This window comes from Oxyura jamaicensis, chromosome 1 (genome assembly GCF_011077185.1).
Source record: "Oxyura jamaicensis isolate SHBP4307 breed ruddy duck chromosome 1, BPBGC_Ojam_1.0, whole genome shotgun sequence".
NCBI classification, from domain to species: domain Eukaryota; kingdom Metazoa; phylum Chordata; class Aves; order Anseriformes; family Anatidae; genus Oxyura; species Oxyura jamaicensis.
In genome coordinates, this window is record NC_048893.1 from 20876063 (window position 1) to 20898814 (window position 22752).

At 37.9% G+C, this 22752-nt stretch overlaps 1 protein-coding gene across 3 annotated transcripts; it reads right to left on the reverse strand.

The window, feature by feature from the left end:
- Nucleotides 1-2020: 2020 nt before the first annotated feature.
- On the reverse strand, nucleotides 2021-21594 carry HDAC10 (histone deacetylase 10). Of its 3 annotated transcripts, none has more exons than XM_035344484.1 (22): nucleotides 21471-21594; nucleotides 20721-21060; nucleotides 20541-20651; nucleotides 19526-19660; nucleotides 17406-17502; nucleotides 16608-16705; nucleotides 16422-16526; nucleotides 16147-16215; nucleotides 15384-15510; nucleotides 14821-14886; nucleotides 14400-14459; nucleotides 13938-14027; nucleotides 12609-12715; nucleotides 10906-10973; nucleotides 10168-10438; nucleotides 9478-9568; nucleotides 7831-7916; nucleotides 7261-7314; nucleotides 5027-5111; nucleotides 4388-4573; nucleotides 2804-2963; nucleotides 2021-2118 (listed from the first exon to the last, which is right to left on the reverse strand). In XM_035344484.1, the coding sequence occupies exons 3-22, from the start codon at nucleotides 20603-20605 to the stop codon at nucleotides 2093-2095; spliced, it is 2046 nt and encodes a 681-aa protein (XP_035200375.1). In that variant the 5' UTR covers nucleotides 20606-20651; nucleotides 20721-21060; nucleotides 21471-21594; the 3' UTR covers nucleotides 2021-2092. The 3 variants fall into 3 exon arrangements, with proteins under 3 accessions (XP_035200375.1, XP_035200384.1, XP_035200391.1); XM_035344493.1 differs by lacking the exon at nucleotides 21471-21594 and adding an exon at nucleotides 21160-21309; XM_035344500.1 differs by lacking the exons at nucleotides 2021-2118; nucleotides 2804-2963; nucleotides 5027-5111 and having other exon boundaries at nucleotides 4389-4573.
- Nucleotides 21595-22752: the final 1158 nt, after the last annotated feature.

Here is a 22752-nt window from a genome sequence, read left to right on the forward strand (position 1 = left end):
GCCGCCGCCGCCCCGCACGGCGCCGTTTCGGGGGCTCTGCGCCGCCTTCCCCGTTCCTGCCATACACCCCGGGCGGTCACAACCCCGGGAAGAATCACAGAATCGTTTAGGTTGGAAAAGACCTCCAAGATCATCTGGTCCAACCACCCCCCCTACCGCCAGTGTCACCCACTAAGCCATGTCCCTAAGTACCGCGTTGAACACCCCCGGGGACGGTGACCCCGCCACCTCCCTGGGCAACCTGTTTCAATGCCTGACTGCTCTTTCTGAGAAGAAATGTCTCCTCGTTTCCAACCTGAACCTCCCCTGGTGCAACTTCAGGCCATTCCCTCTCGTCCTATCCCCTAGTTAACCGTGAGATGATGGGGGTTAGCTGGGGGCTGGGCCCCAGCCGCAGAACGCAATGACTCTTAAGTGCAGCTTTCTAGCAGTAGTGGCAGCCTAGCTCTATGAAAATACACGGGTTTGCCCACGTTTTATTAAATGTGATCGACATCTTAAAAATACACGTGTAACAAAATACAACACTCGTGACTGACTAGAAATGCAAGGCTTAATGATGGCAGTTGGGAAAAATGCTTTTTCCTCAGAAATGCTGAATTGTCGCAGTTTTTCTTCTCCGGGGAGAGGGTAGAAGAGAGAAGAATACACTTTCAAAGCTTCTGGTTTTTAAAATTTTTGAAGGCCAAGTTAGGCAGATACCCACCTAGCCCATTTTGACATATCATAACCCAATTCAGATTTCAATTCAGAGTAACTTCAAACTCCAAACAGAACTTCAGTTTATTTTAAAGAAATTCTGAACTGAAACAGAACGTCTTGTGTTCTTCAACTGTCGCTTGTGAAAACATTTGACATAAATTTTAGTATCTTCCAAAATAATTTCCATTTCAAAAATTTTCAAGGATTAAATGCCATTTCCCATTCAGCCTAACTGAAAAACCAGTGTGAACTAGAAGGGTGTCACTTGGAATAGTTCTAAAAACAGGACTGTGAAGAGTGACCTAATTATTCAAATGATATCTAGTTGACCCCAGTACCAACAATTGTAGGAATCCTAATTATGCATAGACAGAATTTTAAGTGCTTTGAGGCAAAAGTTTACATTACTGAAGTCATAATCACAGAAAAATGCTCCTGACAATGAGTACAAAATGTACCTGGAATGCTGGAAAACGAGACACATTATGGCTAAATAAACTTCCTGAGGCAGTAATTTTGAGTATTCACATGATATTACCCCTAGGCCACTATCAAATTGGGGGGTGGCGTGTTTCTTTTTATTTGCTATATATAGAAAAATTGCATTTGAAATGAGGGTAGAATGAAGTCCCCTATCCACAGAATATTTACAGTATGTATACAGGTTGTAAACTTTATTTTAATCTTTACACTGCTTTATAGAATTATGTATTTGTAATTTTATATGTGCAAAATATTTTTTCCACATGCCCTGTATAAGTTCAAATTTAGTCTCAACCACACAAGTATGATCTAGGAAACTATAGCTGTGTAGCTGCTTTTCTTCTAACTTCCTAACTTTTCTTTCTAACTTCCTGCAACTGACTGACCAGAGAAATTAAAGACGACTGTATTTGGTGAATCCTTTAAGTCATAGGAAAAATTCACGAATCCAAAGGACTCGTTACGTTTAAACTTCCATTCCAATGAAATGGTGTAGTGGCAGCAGTGCAAGCATTTTGATGTTGAGTAATTTTGGAATGTTTGGCTTGTACGATTGCTCATTTCAGATTCCTGTCTTCTGGACTACTTTAGCATTCATACAGTCAAGCTAGTGCATGTGCAATCAGACTTTGCAGTCATAAATGACACAGGTCCCAATTTGTAGTAATGAAGCATGGGAGTAGGTAGGCTTCAAGTGTCAGTCTTGCATAATTGGTGCCAGTACAGAATTTACAAGCACAATACTCTAGTTGAAACTATGAATTTTAAGTATTTTAAAAACAGTAGACAATTGTGAATGGTTCTTACTCTGTTTAGAGATCAACCATCTTTTTTCCCTGATGATTTAAAAGGCAAAATTAATAGTGACGCATTTTCTTCTGTTGGGTAGTACGGTTCTAAACTGAAGTCAATTACTTGAAATCCCATCCTTCACTGAAAAGAACAACAATAAGATTAAGAGTTATTAATTGAGCTCATACCACAATTCCCAAGTCTATAAGAACACTATTAGAACCAGACCTCTGCTCTTGGCCATTTCTTCTGAAAGCAAGCAGAGCTCTTTCAGAGAGAGATGCCTACCTTTACCATTGTTTAAGTTTATGAATTTTCTGCTTTAAAAACAAAGCAAAAGATTATTCAACAGAAATTTGTTTGCCTAATACCTGCCTAATCTGATTCCTATACAATTGGCATACCTGCTTTTCAACTGCTTGTGAATGTCCTTTAAGCACATCTAATCACCGAGTTAATCAAAATTATTTCCAGTTATTTAAAAATGTTACCTGATTCTACATTGTATTCAGAAAACACATTGGCAATCAGAGCCAATCTTATTAGCCATTCTTTAAACACATATTTTGGTAGATTTATGTCAGGATAAATAACAAAATTTTGGAGTAACAACATTCAGAGTTCCCAAGGGTACAGTTCCTATGCTATGAAATTCAGTGCCCTCTGTCTCAATGGGCAGAATCAAAGGCATTCCTAGTTTCATACTGCTCACATTAGATCAGTGTGCTCCCACTGACTTCAGTGTCCCACTGACTTGAGCGAAATCAGTTGTATTTTGTCATCTCTTTAAAAACATATATATTAATAAGAACTAAAGATGAGTTACCTGAGCACTGAAGCATTTTCCAGTCCTGCTGAAGCTGGTCTTTTAATATTTTTATTTTATGTGCTTTTTCTTGGGTAGGAGGTACATAAGCTCCAACATGAGGCACAGAAGCACCTGCTAGTGCTTTGGCTACATTTTGCATTAGATTTACATCTGTGTCCTGTTTAAGAAGAAAATAGAAAGTACACTTCCAATACAAACTTTTGTCATTTCAGTAATACCTGACAGAGTTTCAAACAAGCTGTTGTAACTAAGTTGCTAGTAGTAGCAACATGAATGAGCAACTTTCAATTTTCAAATAAAAAGGTGTCAAAACAAATATATTGGTTCTGAAAATGTAAATTTACGTTAATCACTTTAAAGTTTTTTTTTTTTTTTTTAAATAAAGAAAGAATCTCAGATTTACTTCTGTGACTAAGAAGAAATAATGCTAGATTAAAGGTAGAAAATGTTAAAAAGGAAGCAAAGGGAAGAATGGAGCTGCTGCATCATTTACCTTCTATCTGCAGAAAACAGTGATACACTGTGCTTCATTGAGTAATGACTTTTCTTTGAACTCCTGACACAATGACATTCCTAAATCAATGTAATTTGCTCTCAGAAGTTACGTTCTGGTGTCCCTCACACATGAAGATTATTAACATTTATTTGTAAGACTGTTTATTTTTAAAATACAAAAGTAATTGTTCAGTTATTCTAAAAAGCCAAGCACTCACTTTAGAATATCTCAGCACATTTTCTGGAGCTATCTGCAGAGCACCAGTGTAAGTGTCTCAGTCATTTCTTAAAGATGTATGTCTTCCTTTCTATTTATCTCTGAATTTACCCTTCAGTCTATCAGCTAGACTTTCCATTTCATACTCCTAATTAGCAATGCGCACGTACACTATTTCAGTATACTTTATATCAAGTTACATTGGCTTAGACAATTTACATATCAACATTGTAAATTAAAACAAATAGCATTTGAGAAGACTACAGGATAAATATGTTAAAATCCACTTAATTGGCAGCTTAATGAATGGTATGTCTTTAATTGGATAGTTACTGGGGAACAGCTTAGAATAAAATTGTGTATGTAATTTATTCACTGTTTCCCAATAAAGAACTAGAAGGCACAAAAGCAACCAGAAATTACTGTTTCACAGGACACACAGAGAAACCGTGTTACAGTCACAAGATGCTGCATAGACTGAGAGTGTAAATTGAGTTCAAGAGATTAAACAAGTTCATGGAAGACATGCTCACTGGCACCTAACATGGAAAGGGAAGCTAATCTCCAAACTGAGGCAAGCTGTCACAACAGTATCTATTGTGCACAGACATAACCACGACTTCAAGCCTTGCATTCATGTCTCAGTTTCTCAATCATGCAGGCTGCCTACACCTCGGTGTGTGTTTGTGTCTGCCTTTGTTCTCAGGCCAGAGAGAAACTTGGGCTGTTTCTGTAGTGGATTCAGAGGTACCAAGCAGCCAGTATTTTCAACAGAGGAGCTCGAAGCAGTACACAGCAGCCATGATGCTGCTTGATTTGGGTTCTGCACTGCACATTTTGAAGTACCATGGCTCAGCACCGCTTCTTACCTCAATCACTGCAAGAATTCGAGATTCTGCTAGTCCTTGTAGTAAACCAAAAAGAAGAGAAATTCCACTTATTCCAATGCTCCTGTTTGGTCCAACAGCTATTACTATCAAATCAGGTTGATAACTATATGCTACAGGAAGAATGAATCCAAGTACAGCAGAATAGAAGTCATTCTTGTCCGCATCCTTTAACAGCAATGAGAAACAGTTTAGCACAAATGTAAAGCCCCAAATTCCCAGAGAGGATAAAAAAACATAATATGCACCACAAAAAGCTTTTCATTGACCTAGGAAACAGGATACTGATCTATTTTTGCAGCAATCCTTATATTAAACACACAGCTTTGTTCAACACTGATTATTCATATTTTCCTCAGTGTCTTTGCATGGTAAATCTGCCTTCTTGAAGATAAAATACAGTAGCCAACGAACGTTTCCTCAGACCTATGCATTCTAATACACACTAAAGACCTGTTAAGGAGTAGCACCATGAAAGGTCAAAAAAGGAAGTATTTTCAAAGATGCAAATTAGAGAGAGGAGCAATTCTCAGTGCCATTTTTTAAAGTTTGTAAATATATTCTATTATTTCAGTTATAAAAAGTTTTTATCTTACGTTGTTTCCAGAAAGTGAATCTTACCTCTTTCCAGTTTAGAGAAATAAAGTATTTAGAGCCGATCTTTCCAGATTGTTCTTTCTCGCAAACATTTATCATAAGTACTTTTCTGTAATCAAAAGCCACATCTCAGTACTTCACCACCAACTTCCAGCGAGATAAAAATATCTCCCTTCTTCCATCATTCCTTAAATACTAAATCATATCTCAAGAGCAAATAACTATTTGTATCATTATGTCCATCATGTAAACACCAATTAAATTGAAATCATACCTTTTTCAAGATATTAAAAATACTTTAAATAAGTATTAAAGACTACAAGCAAATCACTTTTAAGAAGAATGGGAATTGGCAAAGAAAGATATAGAGAAGTAAAGATGACTGTCAATAAGGAACTCAGCACAAGTGCACTATACTCTGAAATTATACAGTACATATTTGAACATATACGAAGAACCAAGGTATTTTGCTTTTTTGTTCTCAGACCCTAGCTTATGCTAGTCATCAGGCACCATAACTGTGTGCTAGGTTTTTGTTGCAAAACTCATGTTTTTGCTTTCCATCTGATCTCTTTATTTGAGACCAACTGAACTTTTCCTCCTTGTGCTTTTTTTTGGGTGAAAGTGTTGCTTGTTATGTTTTTTCATCTGAAGCAGTGAGTGAAAAGTCTATGAGTGAGACAGACATGGGATTTTTAAAGAAGCAGATTACACAACATCAGAAAGAGGAAGGTTTAAGGATTGTGGCTTTGTAGCACATTTGGATATTATCTATCATGCCCTAATGCTATGCTGGGTCATAATTTAAACTGCTATATCTTAACTGCCGTTCCCTCTCATAATCTCCACATTTTCAGAAACCATAGTGCTGAAACACTAGGACAAAACAAACACATAGTTTGCAACATATACAAACTGTTTATTAGTAAGTTTTGAATATAAATGTACTAAGTTGATTCTGTAGTGTCATACACCCACTTGGTGATGTGTAGATGGCTATACAAGATTTGAGACATAGAAGAAATGGGTCTGGTTTTATTAGGGCTTCTGTAAATTAGTAAAAAAGTGAATCTAGATAATTCAGTTTTGAATTTTTTGAACTTTACTTTTGCTCTTGAGAAGGAACAGAAGCAGGCCATAAAATAATTGGATTTTTACTAGATTTATTGTAGTTGTGAAAGTTGGTTATTTTCTGTGTGATTTTATTCCTTCCTTATTTTACTTCTCTTTACAACTACTAGTCACATCCTTGTTCTCTTCTCCTAAAGAAGGTAATTTTTAAAAGATAATAAATGAAAAAAAAAAAAGAATTACATCATGATTTATATGGGTATTCCCAAACAGAAAAATGGACTGATTTAATTTGATGGTACACATTTACAGGAGTATCTCCAACAGGGACATGATACACATGTGAAATCAACGTTGCTTAGCTGAAAACTGTCAAAAGAGAATTTCACATTCTCCTTTTTGCAGAATAGATAGGGCTGTATGTTAAACTAAGAGGTTCCTGCACAGAGCTTCACTCCTGATTTAATTAATACAGACTAAGAAAATACTCTTAGAGATATGATTCATCTTGGGAGGTATTGGAGTCACTGTCCCTGGGGGTGTTTAAGGAAACGTTGGACATGGTGCTTAGGGACATGGTTTAGTGGGTAATACTGGTGGTAGGGAGATGGTTGGACCAGATGATCTTGCCGATCTTTTCCAACCTTAATGATTCTATGATTCTATTATATTCTTGCAATTGCTGCAGGGCTACAACAGATCCTGATCAATCTCACGTGTGGTTCACAAGCAGGTAGATTCAGACCACAGTCTGTATATCTGTAATAGCATATTTCATATTGGTGATTTTAGTTTGATCATACACACCTTCATTTCTATCAGTGATTTTAATATCATGTATATTTCTTTCATATATCAATTTACCATTTCAAAATTCCCTTTTAAATACTTGCAGCCTTATGACTTTGTACATTCAATATTACGTTTTCAGTAAAAATCCAAATTTTGATTGATATAGAAGGATTATACTTTAAACGTACTATTAAAATTCACATGGTGTCTTTTAGAGATACAACTTTGTCTTAGAGATATATTTTGGGATGCTTTGTATTTTGTTTCAGGTTAAACTCGAATGAAAATCTGCTCACGACTGATTCCTTAGTGCAGATTTCATCAAACATATGGACACTTATGAACATTTACAGAGCTTATGGGATTTGACTCCTTGAAGTAAAGAGAAACCTCACCCATCTTCTGTGTTTGGTATGATCTGCAGGTCTCCAACAAATATGCAAAGCACTCTGTAGAACACAAAGAAAAATCATATATACACATGTATTTACATCTCCAAGTATTTTTTTCCCAATTAGTGCAATTTGTTTAAAGAGTTTACATGTAGATTAGACATAAAACAGAACGTACATTGTTTCTGAATTTGGTTCATTCTGATGAACTATTTTGGTTCATAAATCTCTCATCAGAGAGATTTATGAGTTCAAGGGAACTCTTCCCCATCAGTCCTATGGGTGGAAAAAAAAAAGGCAAAAAAAATGTCCTCAGGGCAAAGAGAGTTGAAATCTGGCAAAAAAAAAGGCTCACACAACAGTCATCCTTAAAAATGTTTTGCCTTTAGTAACTCAAGAGGTTTGCTGGCATATACAACACTGTCTGTACAGCCTATTGAAAATGCTATGCACATGAAGAAGTTATTTGATCCAAAATTAAGCTTTTCAAAGGCAACTTTCCATGTTTCGTACACTTTTATCTTATTTTTACATTTTGCCTAGAGATACCAAATGCAAAAGATTCAAATTCACCTTTGAAATCCAAAATGAACAGAATATCTTAGTGCTACACCAACAGAAACAGAAGCTGTGAGTGAATCTGCAATTCCATTGCATACCTGCAAAATATATTTTTTATTCAGAAATAATTAATGCTGCAGTAGTTCATGTTATTTCTTATTTGTACCAACTGTAATTTTACTCATTTATATGTATCAATCAGACAAAGCTGCACCAAAGGGATCCTAAGGTTAAGAGGTTAGTAATTCATTTTCAACAAAGAGGCCACATTTGATCATTATGCCAAGAGCTGTTGTATTATTTCAGAAGCATGGTGCTATGCTGAAAGGCAACTGTAAAATAAATAAATAAATAAATAAAAAGCTGTTGTAGGGGAAGGTCATCTTTACTGTTTCTCTCAATAGTCTCTGGATTGGATGCAGTCACTTGGCCAGTAGGGAAACTGCACCAGAAAAACAGACAAGGAAAAGGAGACTGTCCCTAAACTGTGACTCTTCCTTTAACTTACACAAGCTATTCCTTTCTGGAAACACAATGACAGTATTATTCCATCAACCTTTAAGTGTTCATTTGTGTTCTGTAGTGCTTTGAACTCTACATGGAAGGTACACAAAATGATAATGCATGCTCTCCCTCTTTGTATTTGTCAACACAAAAAGCTTAGCTTAGCATCTGCAACTCATGACAAGTTCTATTTCCTTTTACCACTAATTTTTCACATCTATTTATAGGCTCTTCTAGAGGTATGTGCAGCTTATAATGTTAGAAGTTTGTCCCTGAAATTTAGTCATGACTAACAACAGCAGGAAGAAGGCTTTTAAGAAGGACACCATTCTGACAGGTAAGTCTTCCTCACTGGCTTGACACTTTAAAGAGAGTTTGTCATTCAAAAAAAGACTGCTTTATTATAACATAATACAAATCCTGTATTTCATTTTTTAACTTACAGTTTTTCTCTTTGCTTTTCAAAATTGTTATACATAAATACAAACTTGCAACCTCTAAGCCTGCCTTATCTTCATTCCTGACTCTGCAATTGGAATTACTGTTTAGAATCATAGCACACATTGGTGTTGTAAACCACTCCGTTAAATCTATCAGGGGGAAGGGGCAGGAAAACAAATGACCGAGTAAATTATTGTGTATATATAACAATAAGGGTGTACAGCTTTGTGTAGAATGGCATCTTATAATACAGGGAAATACAGAAGTAAACTCTCTTCTAAAGACTGAAGGCAAAACTCTGTGCATTCAGACAGGAAAAAAATAGAGATCTCTTGCTCTGACTTCTTGCTGCTGCTCAATGGTGCTTGATACACAGCCTTCTGCCTCCAGCAACTGGAAGAGTGAACGCTTCCAGGGCTCACCTGTATGTGTCTGAAAGCAATGGAAGTTCTTACTGCCTCATAAGCTTTGACTGCAGCAAAGCTGGACAATATCCTGGCCCAAAGATAACGAGAACGATGTTTTGGGGTTAACAACTATTCCTAAATGCTTTCTCATGTTGCATACTCACTCTTGTTATCTAGCACAATTAAGATGCGGTTAGTGGGGTTGTGAATTACATAGTAACTAATATCCAGATGACAGTGTAGAAGCAGGAATCAGAGGAATACACCCCCTCCTCCAATCCCCATGATTAAAGCACATTATCGTTACCTCCTTCTTTAGTATTTTATCTAGGACGGCCAACATACTGCCAAGAGAGTGCAAGGTTTTGTCCTCTTTCACAAGATCTGCATAAAGGTCACTGTAAAATAGATTATATGGAGAAAAACTAGGTTAGGGGCAATAATGCTTTTGAAGAGGACACTGTCTGACAGTACTTTGCAGTTGCTGCTGACAGGGTACATTTTGTACAGATGCTGCTACACCCTCACTCTCAAAGACCTAGCAGGAAGATGACAACACTCTTGCCTAACAATCTCAAGCTCCCTAAACCTGTTTCCATTCTGTACTGGAAAGAAACCAAAAAATGCCTGATGATAGTCATGAAATAGACTTACGAAGTTAAAAAGTCAAGCTTCTCAAATCAGACCAGTCTGGTGTGATATTTTTTTTCCAGCTAAAAGTGAACACAGAGCTTTAAGGCATCTTCCTAACCAAACCTCTTTCTAAATAAACACATTTGCACTGTTCTCTCTTGAACTATTTTTCTCTCAAATACTCTGATTAGTTTTGTAAAGGACTGATAACGAACACCGATTTTTTCATTTTTCAAAGTAATTCTGGTTATGACTGAAGAGACTGAGGCCAGAAAGACCATTGCAGAGACAAAACTAGATGACAGTCTGTACCAAGACCTCTCATCCTCACAACCATGCTGGGAATTAAATAAATAGGACCAACCTGGCAAGAGCTTTCACTTCATTTTTGTCCATTTCCTTCACCACACAAACAGGTGCTGGGAGCAAGAATGCTGAAGCTTTTGACTCAGTTGTTGCTGTTCTGATGGAAGGCACTGGAGATAGAATATTTCTCATGTGCAATTCCAGAAACCTTTCTATTTTGACAGCTTCATTGTTGTTAATTATCTTATCTTCATGGTCTGTAGAGGGATTTGTATTACTTGTCTTTGCTAAGTGTGATTTGGTGCTCAAATTATGCAAGAACGATGTGTCTAGAGGGGGAAAAAAAGAGGGGTTTCACATGTATTTCTTTTTGGAGCAGTAATATTTACTTACATTTATTTACAAAACAAAGTACACCTATATTCATAGTGTGCATACTTATTTCCATGCACTAACTACAATGTTTCCTGCCACAGATGTTATTTTTCAATGATGCTACATTTCTTTTTAATCTAAGGACAGGTCACAAACAATAATAATAAACCTTACCTCCATTTTCTTCTCCACACAGAAAACAGCATACACAAACAAAGATATTAAAGCACTACTTGTTGGTGTGATGTTTGACAGCTTCATCAGTTAATAAAAGGTATTTGTGTTTGTTTGTTTGTTTTTTTCAGACCAGTTGAGGGCTTGGCCCTGTATGAAGCCTCACAGTGCTTTACCAATCATTAGACAAATCACTGGTAGTTCAATTCATTTAAACCAGAGGCAATAATCAATCACATTTAATTACCTTCATACATCAACCATTTCCAGTAGGGTTTATGTGCTGCTCTCACATTCTGAATAGATTCAATAGCACTGTAAGAGAAACAGGTTTAACAGTATCAGCAGCAATGAAACTACAGGAAACACAATTTACCTCAATGAAAAACAAAACATAATTGAACAGGAACAAGCTCTGGTCTATTCCAAAAACACAGAACAGAAAAATAAAGAGAATGAGAGTCAATAGCCAGATCTCTTGGAAAGATCAGATGCAAGAGTTATAAAAGGAAAGTGAGGAAGATGTGCAGCATGTGCCTTTCAAGTAAATGCATTTACACACATTGAGTGAAATCCTGACTGCTGCTGGATGAAGCACAGCTGTCCCTGACTTCAGGAAACGCAGGATTTTATGTCTTTCTCTGCTCTGTCAGAGATTTCATCATCTCAGAGATTACAGAATGTACAGATATAGTTAAATTCACTCAAAAGCTGAACGGCCTGTTCAGAGAGATTGAAAGGGGGACAGAAAACAAGTAAATCACATTTCTTGCTATTCTTGAACTCTTTTTACTACCACTGTTAGCACTACGGGCAAATGGCCCTTTTATGCTACCTGTCATAAAAACATAATTCATATCACAGGAAATCCAGGACAAATTCTGCATATGTGGAGATTATCTGTAAGGTGTTCAGGTGCTGGACTGATATAATGGGTGAATAAGTAATCAACTCTGTATTACCTAGGATGATAGCAGCCTGATATATTACAGTTGGTAGAGGAGAAAAAAAAAGAGGTGCTCCAAGTACTATTGGATGCACTGGGAGCAAAAGAATCAGCTCTGTTGCACTGGGGTTTACTAAATCCAACTCTGCCTACCAGCCTGTGTAACCTATGCTGCTTTCCTGAATGATCTGAGCTTTACCTAACATTGTCAAGTGGTAGATGCTGGCTTCTACACACCAAAATGCATGAGCAGCATTACTGCTGAAAAAAGACATGGGACAACTATTGAAGCAGGAGAGAGACTGAAGACAGAATGTGGAGGAGATGGTACAGACAGGAAGAGATAAAACCACTGTTTAGTTGTGGGACTGATTCAGGCCCAAGGTTTGGAATGCTTCACTAGGTCAGATACACTACTGTTCAAACACAGTTTTACTGTCTCCAAAAATAAGTTAGACCCAAGTTTAAATTATCTTGGTACAGCTCCACACATTTGAGTGCTTTAGCAACCCAGGCCTCAATGCTCTGAACTCTAGAAACTCAAGGAGTCATCACAAGGGGCTCTGCACAGCATCAGCTCTCACTGATGGCAGCAAGGCCAGCTCCAGCTCTTGCAACTAAAAGGGTCCTGGAGTCTGAAAAACTAATTTCTGAAATTACATACTTTCCAAAATACTGGCTGTTACTAACTGGCATTGCCTTGATTACAGCAGGATTGTCTCAACACTGAGAAGGATCTCTGCAGGGAAACAAGGCCCAAGGATAAATAGCATAAAATTATGTATGTCATTAAGAACTTCTTGAAACTTGAAATCATTTCAGAAGCAAAAGTATGCAAAACTGCATCTTGGATGACTTTTTCAGAAAGCAAGTTATCTAAAGCAGAAAATTATGCATTATAAAGCATCATACAGAACCTTGTGTCAGCAAAGTGTTCAAAGCATGCATATCTTCAGTCTCTTTGATAAACATAATGGTTAGTCTGAAATTATTCACGTGTTTACCTTAGGCAAGGGGCCATTTCTCCAGTTACTTGAGGTATAGGATCTCTAAGCAAAGTTTTTACAGTCACGCAGACTGATTCAGACAAGGACTTCAAGTGGTATCCACCCTAGGAAAGAAGTATTTTGTGCCACATAAGGAACACGTAGTTGTGAAATTTGAAAATCATCACAGGAAATAAACTTTTGAAATATAGCTGAATTCACATAAATGAGGACGATATGCAAACACATCTATGCCATTATTTTCATATAGAAAATTATGAAGAGGCTACTTGCTGGACCACAGGCATCCCATGACTCAACTTACTTTATCATGGTTCAATTCATTTTGGAAAACAGATACCCTGAAAACCCTAAAAACCTATTTTCTTCCATCCATCTCCAAGGCATGCCACTTTCTACAATTCTTTACTTCTTAGGAGGTAAATACTATCACTGTCCTCTAAAATGTTTGCACAACGGAGATATCCCACAGCCTGACACTTCTAAGATATGCCTGTCCTGATGATTTGGTAGAAGGCAGAGAAGAACTGAAGATAGATTTAAGACTGCTGAATTAAAGACGATAGACTGCTTCCTGCATACCACCTGCAGAGCAGTCACATCATCTGTGTCATGAGGGGATGCTTATCTGCAAGTTAGCTAGCAGATAGAAGTACCTATAATAATAACCTGCTGAAGAAAAGGATGACAGAAGACAAGTCAAGCAAAGCAGAGGTCAACTTAATCAATTCCTAAACAATTCAGTCTTGGAGACCTTGTTGCCAGTAATGAATCCACAGTTATTAAACTGAAAAGTTACCATTCTTCTAACATGAAAAGGGGGAGTAAAAATACAGATTTCAGAATGAGGAATTTTTTTTTTTTTTTTTTTTTTTTTTTTTTAAAAAAAAGAGCTCTTCAAAAAGATCTCCTGCTTTTTTGATTAAAAACATCTAAGCAAGTTAGCAAGAGCTCTGTTACCAAGTAAGAGAATATTTATGTTAAAGATTTTTAAAACTCTTCGGAGCAAGACAAAGTTGGAGAAGCATTGGTAATGCAGTTTATTCACTATATACATTTTAATGTGCTGGGGACTATCCAGAGCAGCAGTCTACAGTCACTGCACACAAGAACTGAACACATCTGTTAAGGATGTGTTTTTGGAACAATGACCATATGCTCCATTTCAGTGTTTTAAGTTTAAAAAAAAAAAAATAAATCAAGTCTTAGGCATCAGAAGAAATGTGTTGTCTTAAGGACATTGTCAAATCTTTGCCATTTTTATATTTCTGATTCTCAAAGAGATGTAAAAAGAAGCAATGACTGAGTTAAGTTTAAAGTGTTTACCTCTAGGACGACACACAGCTTCCCATTAGCTAACTGCATCAGGAACTGAGTAAGGTGGGCAAAAACCTCAGGAGTGGCATTCATCTGACCCTAAATCAAAGAAAATATTTGTAAAAGATGAAACCCTGAATCAAAAACATTGGTGAAAAAAAAAAAAAGACAATCTGAAATACATGAGACTGATTTGGAATACTAGAACACTCTCCTCTGATTGCATTTAACAAACTGCCAAACCAACTGCTTTAAAGAAAGGTGCAAAAAATGATGCAGTAATTGTGCCTGGATAATTTGTCTCTACAGGTCTCATAGTATTTAATGAGCTGGGGTCAGCTTAAAGACTCGTATGTGTATTTTAGCTTGGTCAAAGTAAATTTCACCTAGCAATTACTAGACATTGAAGATGCAGGAATATTTTACAAACACCTTTATGACTGACAATACAAACCACAGCAAGTTACTTACTTCAGGGTCTCCAATTCCTGAATCATACCCAGAGGAAACAAGAACCAGTTCAGGATCAAACTGTTATAAAACAGAGAGTTGTAGCACATTCTTTAGTATTTTGCTTTGGATTTCAACCACATCACATTCAGGTATTGTTGCAGCCAGACCATAAACACAAATACTCCCCTTGAATTAAAAAGTAACTTTACCCATTTATACTGTTTTCATTCTTGATGGAAAAGTTGCAGAGCTTTGTACTAATTATTTCAACACTTATATTTTATAGACATTGTTATGTTGACAGGACACCATTCATACCAGCAGAAATTACATGTTAACTGTGCTACTGGCAGGTACTGCATTTCTACAAGATATTCAATGGCACTTATGAAATAGCCTATGGTTTTGTTATTCAAAAAAAGAGAGCAGTAAAAAGTACCTCAAAAGCCATTGGAAGCAACACATGAAAAAATGCAGCAAGGTAATCTGAATTTCCCATCCCAACCTGCAAAATGTGAGAAATGTAGGTTAGATCTTCCTGGTGGAATAACAGACTTTTCTGAGGTTCTTCAAGACTTTAGGGAAAGACAGTATCAAAAGTTAAAGATGAGGCAACCAAATGAGATAGAGTAAAACAAACTCCATGTACTTTAAGTGCATACACAGACACCATTTTTAGTCTTAAGTATGAGCTTCAGTTCTATGCTGAACAAAGATGAATGTAATCATCTTCTGAAATACTTTCTGATTTGATGGCTAGGCAGTATACCAAAGAAAAAAAATAATGTGCATGTCTGTCTCTCCCTCATTAAAAAAAAAAAAAAAAAAAAAATCACATTCTGAGCCATGTTTCTCTGCAGATATTCCACTGACAGAAATGAGGTACACCATGCTATGACATCTGCCAACCAAGCGAAGTAGTGCACTTCTCAGCAAGCGTTACCTAATGCATGAGAAATAAAGCTATTGCATTTGCTTTATTGTGCTGTAAGCAACATTTACCTTATTCCAGGGCAAATTTATATTAAAGCCTTTTCCTTTTCCCAAGCCTACAGCATCATAATCAGATTCTTTGAGTGATGGCCAGAATTCTTGATGTTCATAGCGATGCCAGGAAAAATACAAAACACTGAAAGATACAAGAAACAGATCTAACTTCACAAAAAGGTTCCACGACTGAACTTAGCAGACTTACTGAGTGAAAGCATGAAGACAAAATCAGCCTTTGCCCTTATTTCTCTAAACAGTCCTGGACTGCACAAGTTGGTACTGAAAGTCCTATATCAAAATTAACCTAGGACAATTGCTAGAATGTCTTGTATGCACTCCCTTCAAAACAAAGACAGAACATTTTCAGAAGAGCAGACTTGTTTCTAGAACCTAATTCTATGTTCTTTTTCAGAAAACATTACAAAACTCATCTGTTTTACCTAAATACTACCTGAATATTTAAACTGAGAGATTCCTGAATAGAAAGAACAGAGATATCTAAATACTCATATGGAGAGATCTTCCTACTGGCAAACTAAGATAGCCATATTGCTCATTTTGTGTTTGTTATTCTTTACAGTAGAATAGTTTTAAATATTTATTTTTGATAGATTTTTTCTTTCTACCTGATAACAAGTAAAAAACAACAGTCACTAAAATAGCGAGAACAATGTTTTGTAAGATTCTAGTTTTAGAAAGATAAGGAATCTTACTCTCTACAGAGAAGGAAGCAGTATTTAACTTGCTAACATAAAGAATAAAATATCCTTCAAACCTTGGATCCTCTTCAAATGTATACTGAGTTCCTTGCCCGTGGTGCACATCCCAGTCAACAATTAGGATTCTACAAAGATCAGTAAAATAAAACATTCAGCAGAATCAGAGCACCTAGATCCAAAGGAAATGCAGATAAATAAAGATGATTTTATAAACAAAAAGATATGTGATACCCAGAAAGGTCTAGACATTAATCTAAAATGTACCATGTCAAATAGTTATCTAAATGCCATAACTGAGTATGAGAAGCTTCTCTAGGGCCAATGCACCTACCTCTGTAGACCGTATTTCAATTTTGCATATTCTGCTGCAATAGCAACGTTGTTGAATAAACAGAACCCATTAGCTGCATTTCTCTGACTGTGGTGACCTGGAGGCCTAAAACAAAGTTTTATATCATTACTCACAAAGGAAATTTTGGTAAGAAGTGAAGACTTGCTCACTAATGCTCACTTTTACCTTACTAATGCCATTCCATTGCACGCTTTGCCTAACATCACAGAGTCCACTAGTTGCAAAGTTGCTCCCACTGCTAGTCTGGCACAGCAGTAAGTGTTCTGAAAAAGAGAATTTCACAGCTACCGTCAATCATTCATCAGCTTGTTTTAGACTAATCACAAACGACATGCTTTGCACCCCAACAGGAAATAGACGTAAGTCTACCCTACTGAAGTTGTATGCAGTTAGCTAAAAGCAGAATTTTATAACACAAGTTCCAATGTGCTCTCTAGTGGGTTTATCTGTGATTGTTGTATCCTTGTTCTTACCTCCTCCGGATGTTCTCTCTGGAGGAGGTAAGAAACATGAGATGTATATACTGAATTGACTAGTTCTACTGAATTGACATGGCATCTCTGAAAATAAGGAACAAAATCTTACAGAAGCAAACCAGAAAAGACTTCCCCTCCATTACCTGGCACAGCATTTAAGAGTGACTGTTATTAAAACGTGATTGTAGGCCACTAATGGCCGACAGTGATGTAGTTAAGTAACAAAAACAAAGAGAAAAAAAAATTGCGTGCTGCTATTCTGGTACAATACGATTACAAAATAGATGTCAGAACACTTAACCAGTTTAAATTACAGCATTACACTAAATTGGAAACAAATTATAATAACGTCATAAATACATGCAAATATATTTAGATGGCAAAAAAACTTATTGCTAATGTTCTCCTACTTAGAAAACTGCCACACAGATACGTGCAATACAAATACGTGCAACTCCCAGTAGAGGAAGTAGCTTAATTTACACACCGGATGAAAGAAAAAAGCATCATAATTCCCAGACACTCTTTTCAGTTCTTCTTCATCCATTGTCTGTGTGCTTTTTGCAACTTCCAAGTGTTCTGAACTGCAGAGGAGAGAGAGAATAACACAGCACTTAATGAAGCAAACAGACTTACAGCTTTAAACGCAAAATGTAATGAAAACAGAACATATGTTAAAAGGGGCTTGTCTGTGAGACTTCACACATCCAAAACTCTGGAATGCCAGTTGCAGGATACAGTGAAGAGAATCAGGAGCGCTATGAAAGTAAAAGTTCTTGGATGTCGTAAGAATATAGTAAAGTAGTAAAAGGGCTTAGTCTTGTTAGCACAAAAAGGCTGTTTATTCACTATGATCTGTTTTGCAATGCATGCTACATAAAGATGCCATCCCAACAAGAACTAAATTAGGATTCTGGCAGTCATCAGCATGTGAATTACAACTCTAGTCCTCCTCTGTTCATGGAAAACAGATTATCTGAATGAATCCTTTATCAGGTGTGTACTAATTCATTTTTTTCACTAGTTCAAGACTGCAATAAGTGCTAAGGCACTAGAATCAACATTCTACCTATCATTCCACTCTGTCACTGCTCTCTTGCTGTATTGTTATGTAGTGAGCTGGAAATGGAGGCTGACAGCATTGACTCTCCTGTGTGTCCTAAGCCAGGATTACAATGACCATAGATGCTTTACCCTAGGTGGAAAACCAAAGCAAGCAGAATTTCACAGCAAAGTGAGAGAGACACAGTAGTGTTGCCTAATGGAGCTAAACAATGGCTACAAAATGAAGGTGTTAACAGGAATAAACCAGCATGAACCCGAGTGTCTGTTAGTTTAATTTAAGTTAAATTATTAGTTTATTAATAATTAATTATTTAATAAAATTAATTATTATAAAATTAATATTATTTATTTTTTAATAATTGGTTTGTTATTAATTATTATTAGTTTAACTTTATCATCAGTCTCATACCTGACTCTGAATGCAAGCAAAACATTTTTGTAGGAGTTATATGCTTGTCTCAACCTTAAAGTGCTTTGAAAAGGAAAGAGGTCTATTATCTTTAGCTTACCTACAGAAACCAAGACAAGACCTTTGTGAATTTATTTGTCCCATGTAATCTAGAAGAAACAACTAAACTGGGTACAATCATCAAGTCTCTTCAGTACCCAATCAGCAACATTCATACTATGAAAATAAATTATATTGGAAAACAGCACTAACTGCATTCTAACATGTACATTCTGAGGAAAAATACTGCTCTGGAATCTGAAAATTTAAGCATGACTCAGGATCAAGCTACAGTCCTTGTCACAAGTGTCAGAGCCCCCAAGTGCAACCCTACCCTCCCTGGGGTTCTGCTGTTGGCTTCAGAACTGTTTAGAGATGGTACAGCTGGTGGACCTGAAAAAGCGAGCTAGAAGGAGCCTCCATTGAGGCAAACTTTCCAAACAACTCTCCAAACAGTCTCCAAACAGCTCTACTTAGAAGTTTCAGCAAAGGCTTCCCCTCCTTCCTTGGGAACTGCTTTTAAGGTAAGGCTCTCACTCTTGGCTATGCTGTAGTTGTGTCGTGTAGCCCTATCTGTGACCACTCATGAAACCCACTGATCCGGACCAGGACCCTGATCTCTGAAGTGACTTGCTAGCTTAACATCAGGCCTGCCATGCCACCACGGACCTGTCGAGTAATCTAAACTCTTGGCTGAATCTGGTTACCATCACGTCTTTGGGAAAAAGAGGCGCTTATCATCTTTATAAAGAAATATCATTTTTTATACTTTTTTTTTTTTTAATGTCATGTTCCAATTTTTATTAGAAGCTTACTTTTAATACTATATATAAAACAGCATTCATTGCTCAAGAATCCAGAGTGAGAATGGGTATTTAGTAGAACAGCAGATTCACACTTCAGCACCTAAACTATACGTATACATATATACGTACAACTTTAGACTGACACATTTGCCATGGAAGTTACTGGAAGTCATTGAGTTTTAGAGCAGACCTCCATTTTCAAATGGAGCAAAATATGATCTGGAGGTAGATGTGACAATTGTTATTTCATTGGATTACTCTGAACGGTGATGAAAGTAAATTTCAGACCTGTGAACTAACAGGATCTCCTCTTCTGTTCCTTCTCTGGCAGGCACATGGACACATCTTTCCACAAGATGGTAAAATTGAAGCTGCTCATAGGAGGCTGACAGTCTTTCTGGCACTTCAATATCACAAATAGGACTAAAAATAAGTGATAATCATTTTACTATAGTACAACATCAGCACAGCTTACAGGTAGTAATAATAATGCCTAACTTTTAACTTCCCATTGTGAAAAGATTCAGTATCTTCAGAGGGATGTGTACTAATTAAAAAAAAAAAAGTTAAAAAAATTCTTTAAATATTTTTCAGTTTGGAATTGTGCTAAAAAATAATATAAAATCTGTAAGCAAAAAGAAATGTATTGCTCTTATATAAAAAGAATCACAATAACATTTTTTGCTTCTTCTCTCATCACTTAAAGTAGCATTAGCTACTATAGACACAGGAACACTGAAATGAAAAGGTACTGTAAGTTACAGTGCAGGTCATCTGAGGAGAAATGGGTCTGGGAAAGAAGGTAACAGCAGACTTTTGCTTCAAGCCCTACACAGGTATTGGTCTCATTCGCATAAATATAAGCAAGCAGCACATATAAATTTCTAACAGAATTTAACTGGAGGGTTTCAGCTAAGTAAGCTAAGTATATCTGCATATTTTTTTTCCCTGAATTCAATGATATTTAGCTTTATAAGGCATTTAATTAGCTTAAAATACTTTATTTAGGGGTTTGCTCAGATGCTTAAAGCTGAAGACTTGTCTTATTAAGGCCTCCTGGACTGGATGGCTATAGCTTCTCAAATCCAACTTCAGGTTAATATAATGGCATCTGGATACAAATTAAGAATTTTAAAAAAGTTTTTCTTCAAAAGGATAGACTTTCTGTTTACTAGGAAAACAACAGGATGTCTATCACTAGACTTTTCATAATACATTTACAAAGAATTCATTCACTTGATACTTCTCTTAGAAGGCCTAATAAGAATCTATTCATAAGAAGGACAGGATGTTATTGACTTACTCATGCCAAAGTAGTTTATGACTGGTCATTTCCTCATCATAAATCAATGCTGTTCCTGAAGCCATTGCTATAGATGGAACAAAACAAAAATCCCCAGATGCATATTTTAGACTAGAAACAAACATATAATAAAACAAGCTTAATATAGTATTAGCTAGTGAGAATGTGTACACAGTGTATCTGCTTGTATGAGAATTTTGCACTTTTGACTTTGTAAGTACAAAGTGAAATCAAAGAAAAAAAAACTTTTAGGAAGAACCCTGACAAGACTGTTTAGTGAGGCAAGAGTGCAAAAACTGACAGCAGAGATCTGGATGCTGGACTCACACAGGCAGGATTCCTGATTATCTGAATGCTCAAGGCCTCAGCAGGGGTATTTCTGGTGCAGGTGAGGGATTGCACGAGCTCTCCAAGCCCCTCTAGCCTGGGCTATGGGCCTTCTGAAGGCTGCAGTGGAGCTGAGGTCAGGCCTGTGCATGCCTTCTCCCAGGCATTACATGGGGATAGTTACCTGCCAAGGCTGACATGAAATGAAACAGGCATTTGTGAAAGCTTAAGGTATAAAGCCTCAGAATAATACCACTGCATACACCACAGATCCCACAATACAGGGATTTACCGTGTTTAAAACTTCTTTCTTTCAAAAACAAACAAAAAAACATTAGAGGCATTTGTTTAAGAAGGCAAAGGATGAAGAGAAAAAGGGCTCAAAACGCAGCACCACCTCACCGCAGTCCAGGAGCAGCCGGCGGCTCTGTCAACCCAGCACCGCGGGTCCGCTGGGCCCCTCGCCGCCTTTCTTCCCTCCCTGCCGCCTCCTTCCCTCCCTGTGAGGAAGCCCGGCCACCCCGCACGGCCTCGAGCACCCCTGGGGCCTGGCAGACAGCTCCCCGACCCCCAGCAGGGCGGCCCCGGCCTCCCCGCACACACCGGCCGCAGCTCCCCGGGCACCCGCAGCTCCAGCACCCGGCGGCTCGGGGCGGGCCGAAGGCAGCCCCCGCCTCGCCGCCGGCCCCCGGCGGTGCCGGAAGATTTTCTAAGAAACGCCCCAACCTTAAAGTGAGGGGGCGCAGGGCGGCGGCCAAGGCTGCTCCGCGGGTGCCTCCCGTGGGGGCATGTGGCATCGGCTGGCAGCCGAGGGATGGAAGTTTCTCGGCCGAAATTCCTGCTTTTTGTTTTGCTGGCGCTTATGCCGCTGTACGTAGCGTTGGTGTAGAACAGTAGACCTTAAAACATGTATAAAATGACAAATTTGCCCCAAGGCTACTTTGCTTTGCAAGTGCTCCATAAAGTAGGTCTGACAGTTCGAACAGTATTTTCATGCCAAACATAGTTCAACTACATGTATTATTAAGTTTTTATTACATTAACAAGTGCAAATAAACAAACAAAGCAGGACTTCCTCTCAAGTGAAGGGAAATTAATATATAAGTAATCTTCGAGGTAACATGATTATTCCTGTTTTTACAGAGTAACAAGAGTCTACCCCTCAGTAGCTCAGACTAGAATCGCAGACTGGCCGAGGCTGGAAGGGACCTCTGAAGATCAGCGATGTTTCTCTAGCACTTTTTAAATGGGTTGCTCACCGTGGGGCCTGCACGTTGCTCTGACGTGAACCTCATCAGACACCCTTCTGGAGCAGCTGGTGTGTGTAAGCAGCGACAGAGGTCTTTAAATATTTACGATTTTTCCAGTAGAGACCATCACAGACTCAGCAGGATCAAATGAGCTGAGCTTCTAAATGACCTACATTTTTCAAAACAGTTACTTCATTATACAATATAAATTGAACATAGGTTGTTTCAACTTTTATTCCTCAGTTTCTACTAGTTTTCTAGTTCATGATAGAAAATCATGGAATCACAGAATATCCTGATTTGGAAGGATATTGATCCCACAAGGATCACTGAGTACAACTCCTGGCTCTACACAGAACTGTCCAACAATCAGACCCTGTCTGAGAGCACTGTCCAAATGCTTCTTGAACTCCAGCAGGGCTGGTGCTGTGACCACTGCCCTGGGGAGCCTGTCCCAGTGCCCAACCACCCTCTGGGTGCAGAACCTTTCCCTAACCCCCAGCCTGACCCTCCCCTGTCCCAGCTCCATGCCGTTCCCTCAGGTCCTGTCGCTGTCCCCAGAGAGCAGAGCTCAGCGCCTGCCCCTCCGCTCCCCTCGTGAGGGAGCTGCAGGCCGCCATGAGGCCTCCCCTCAG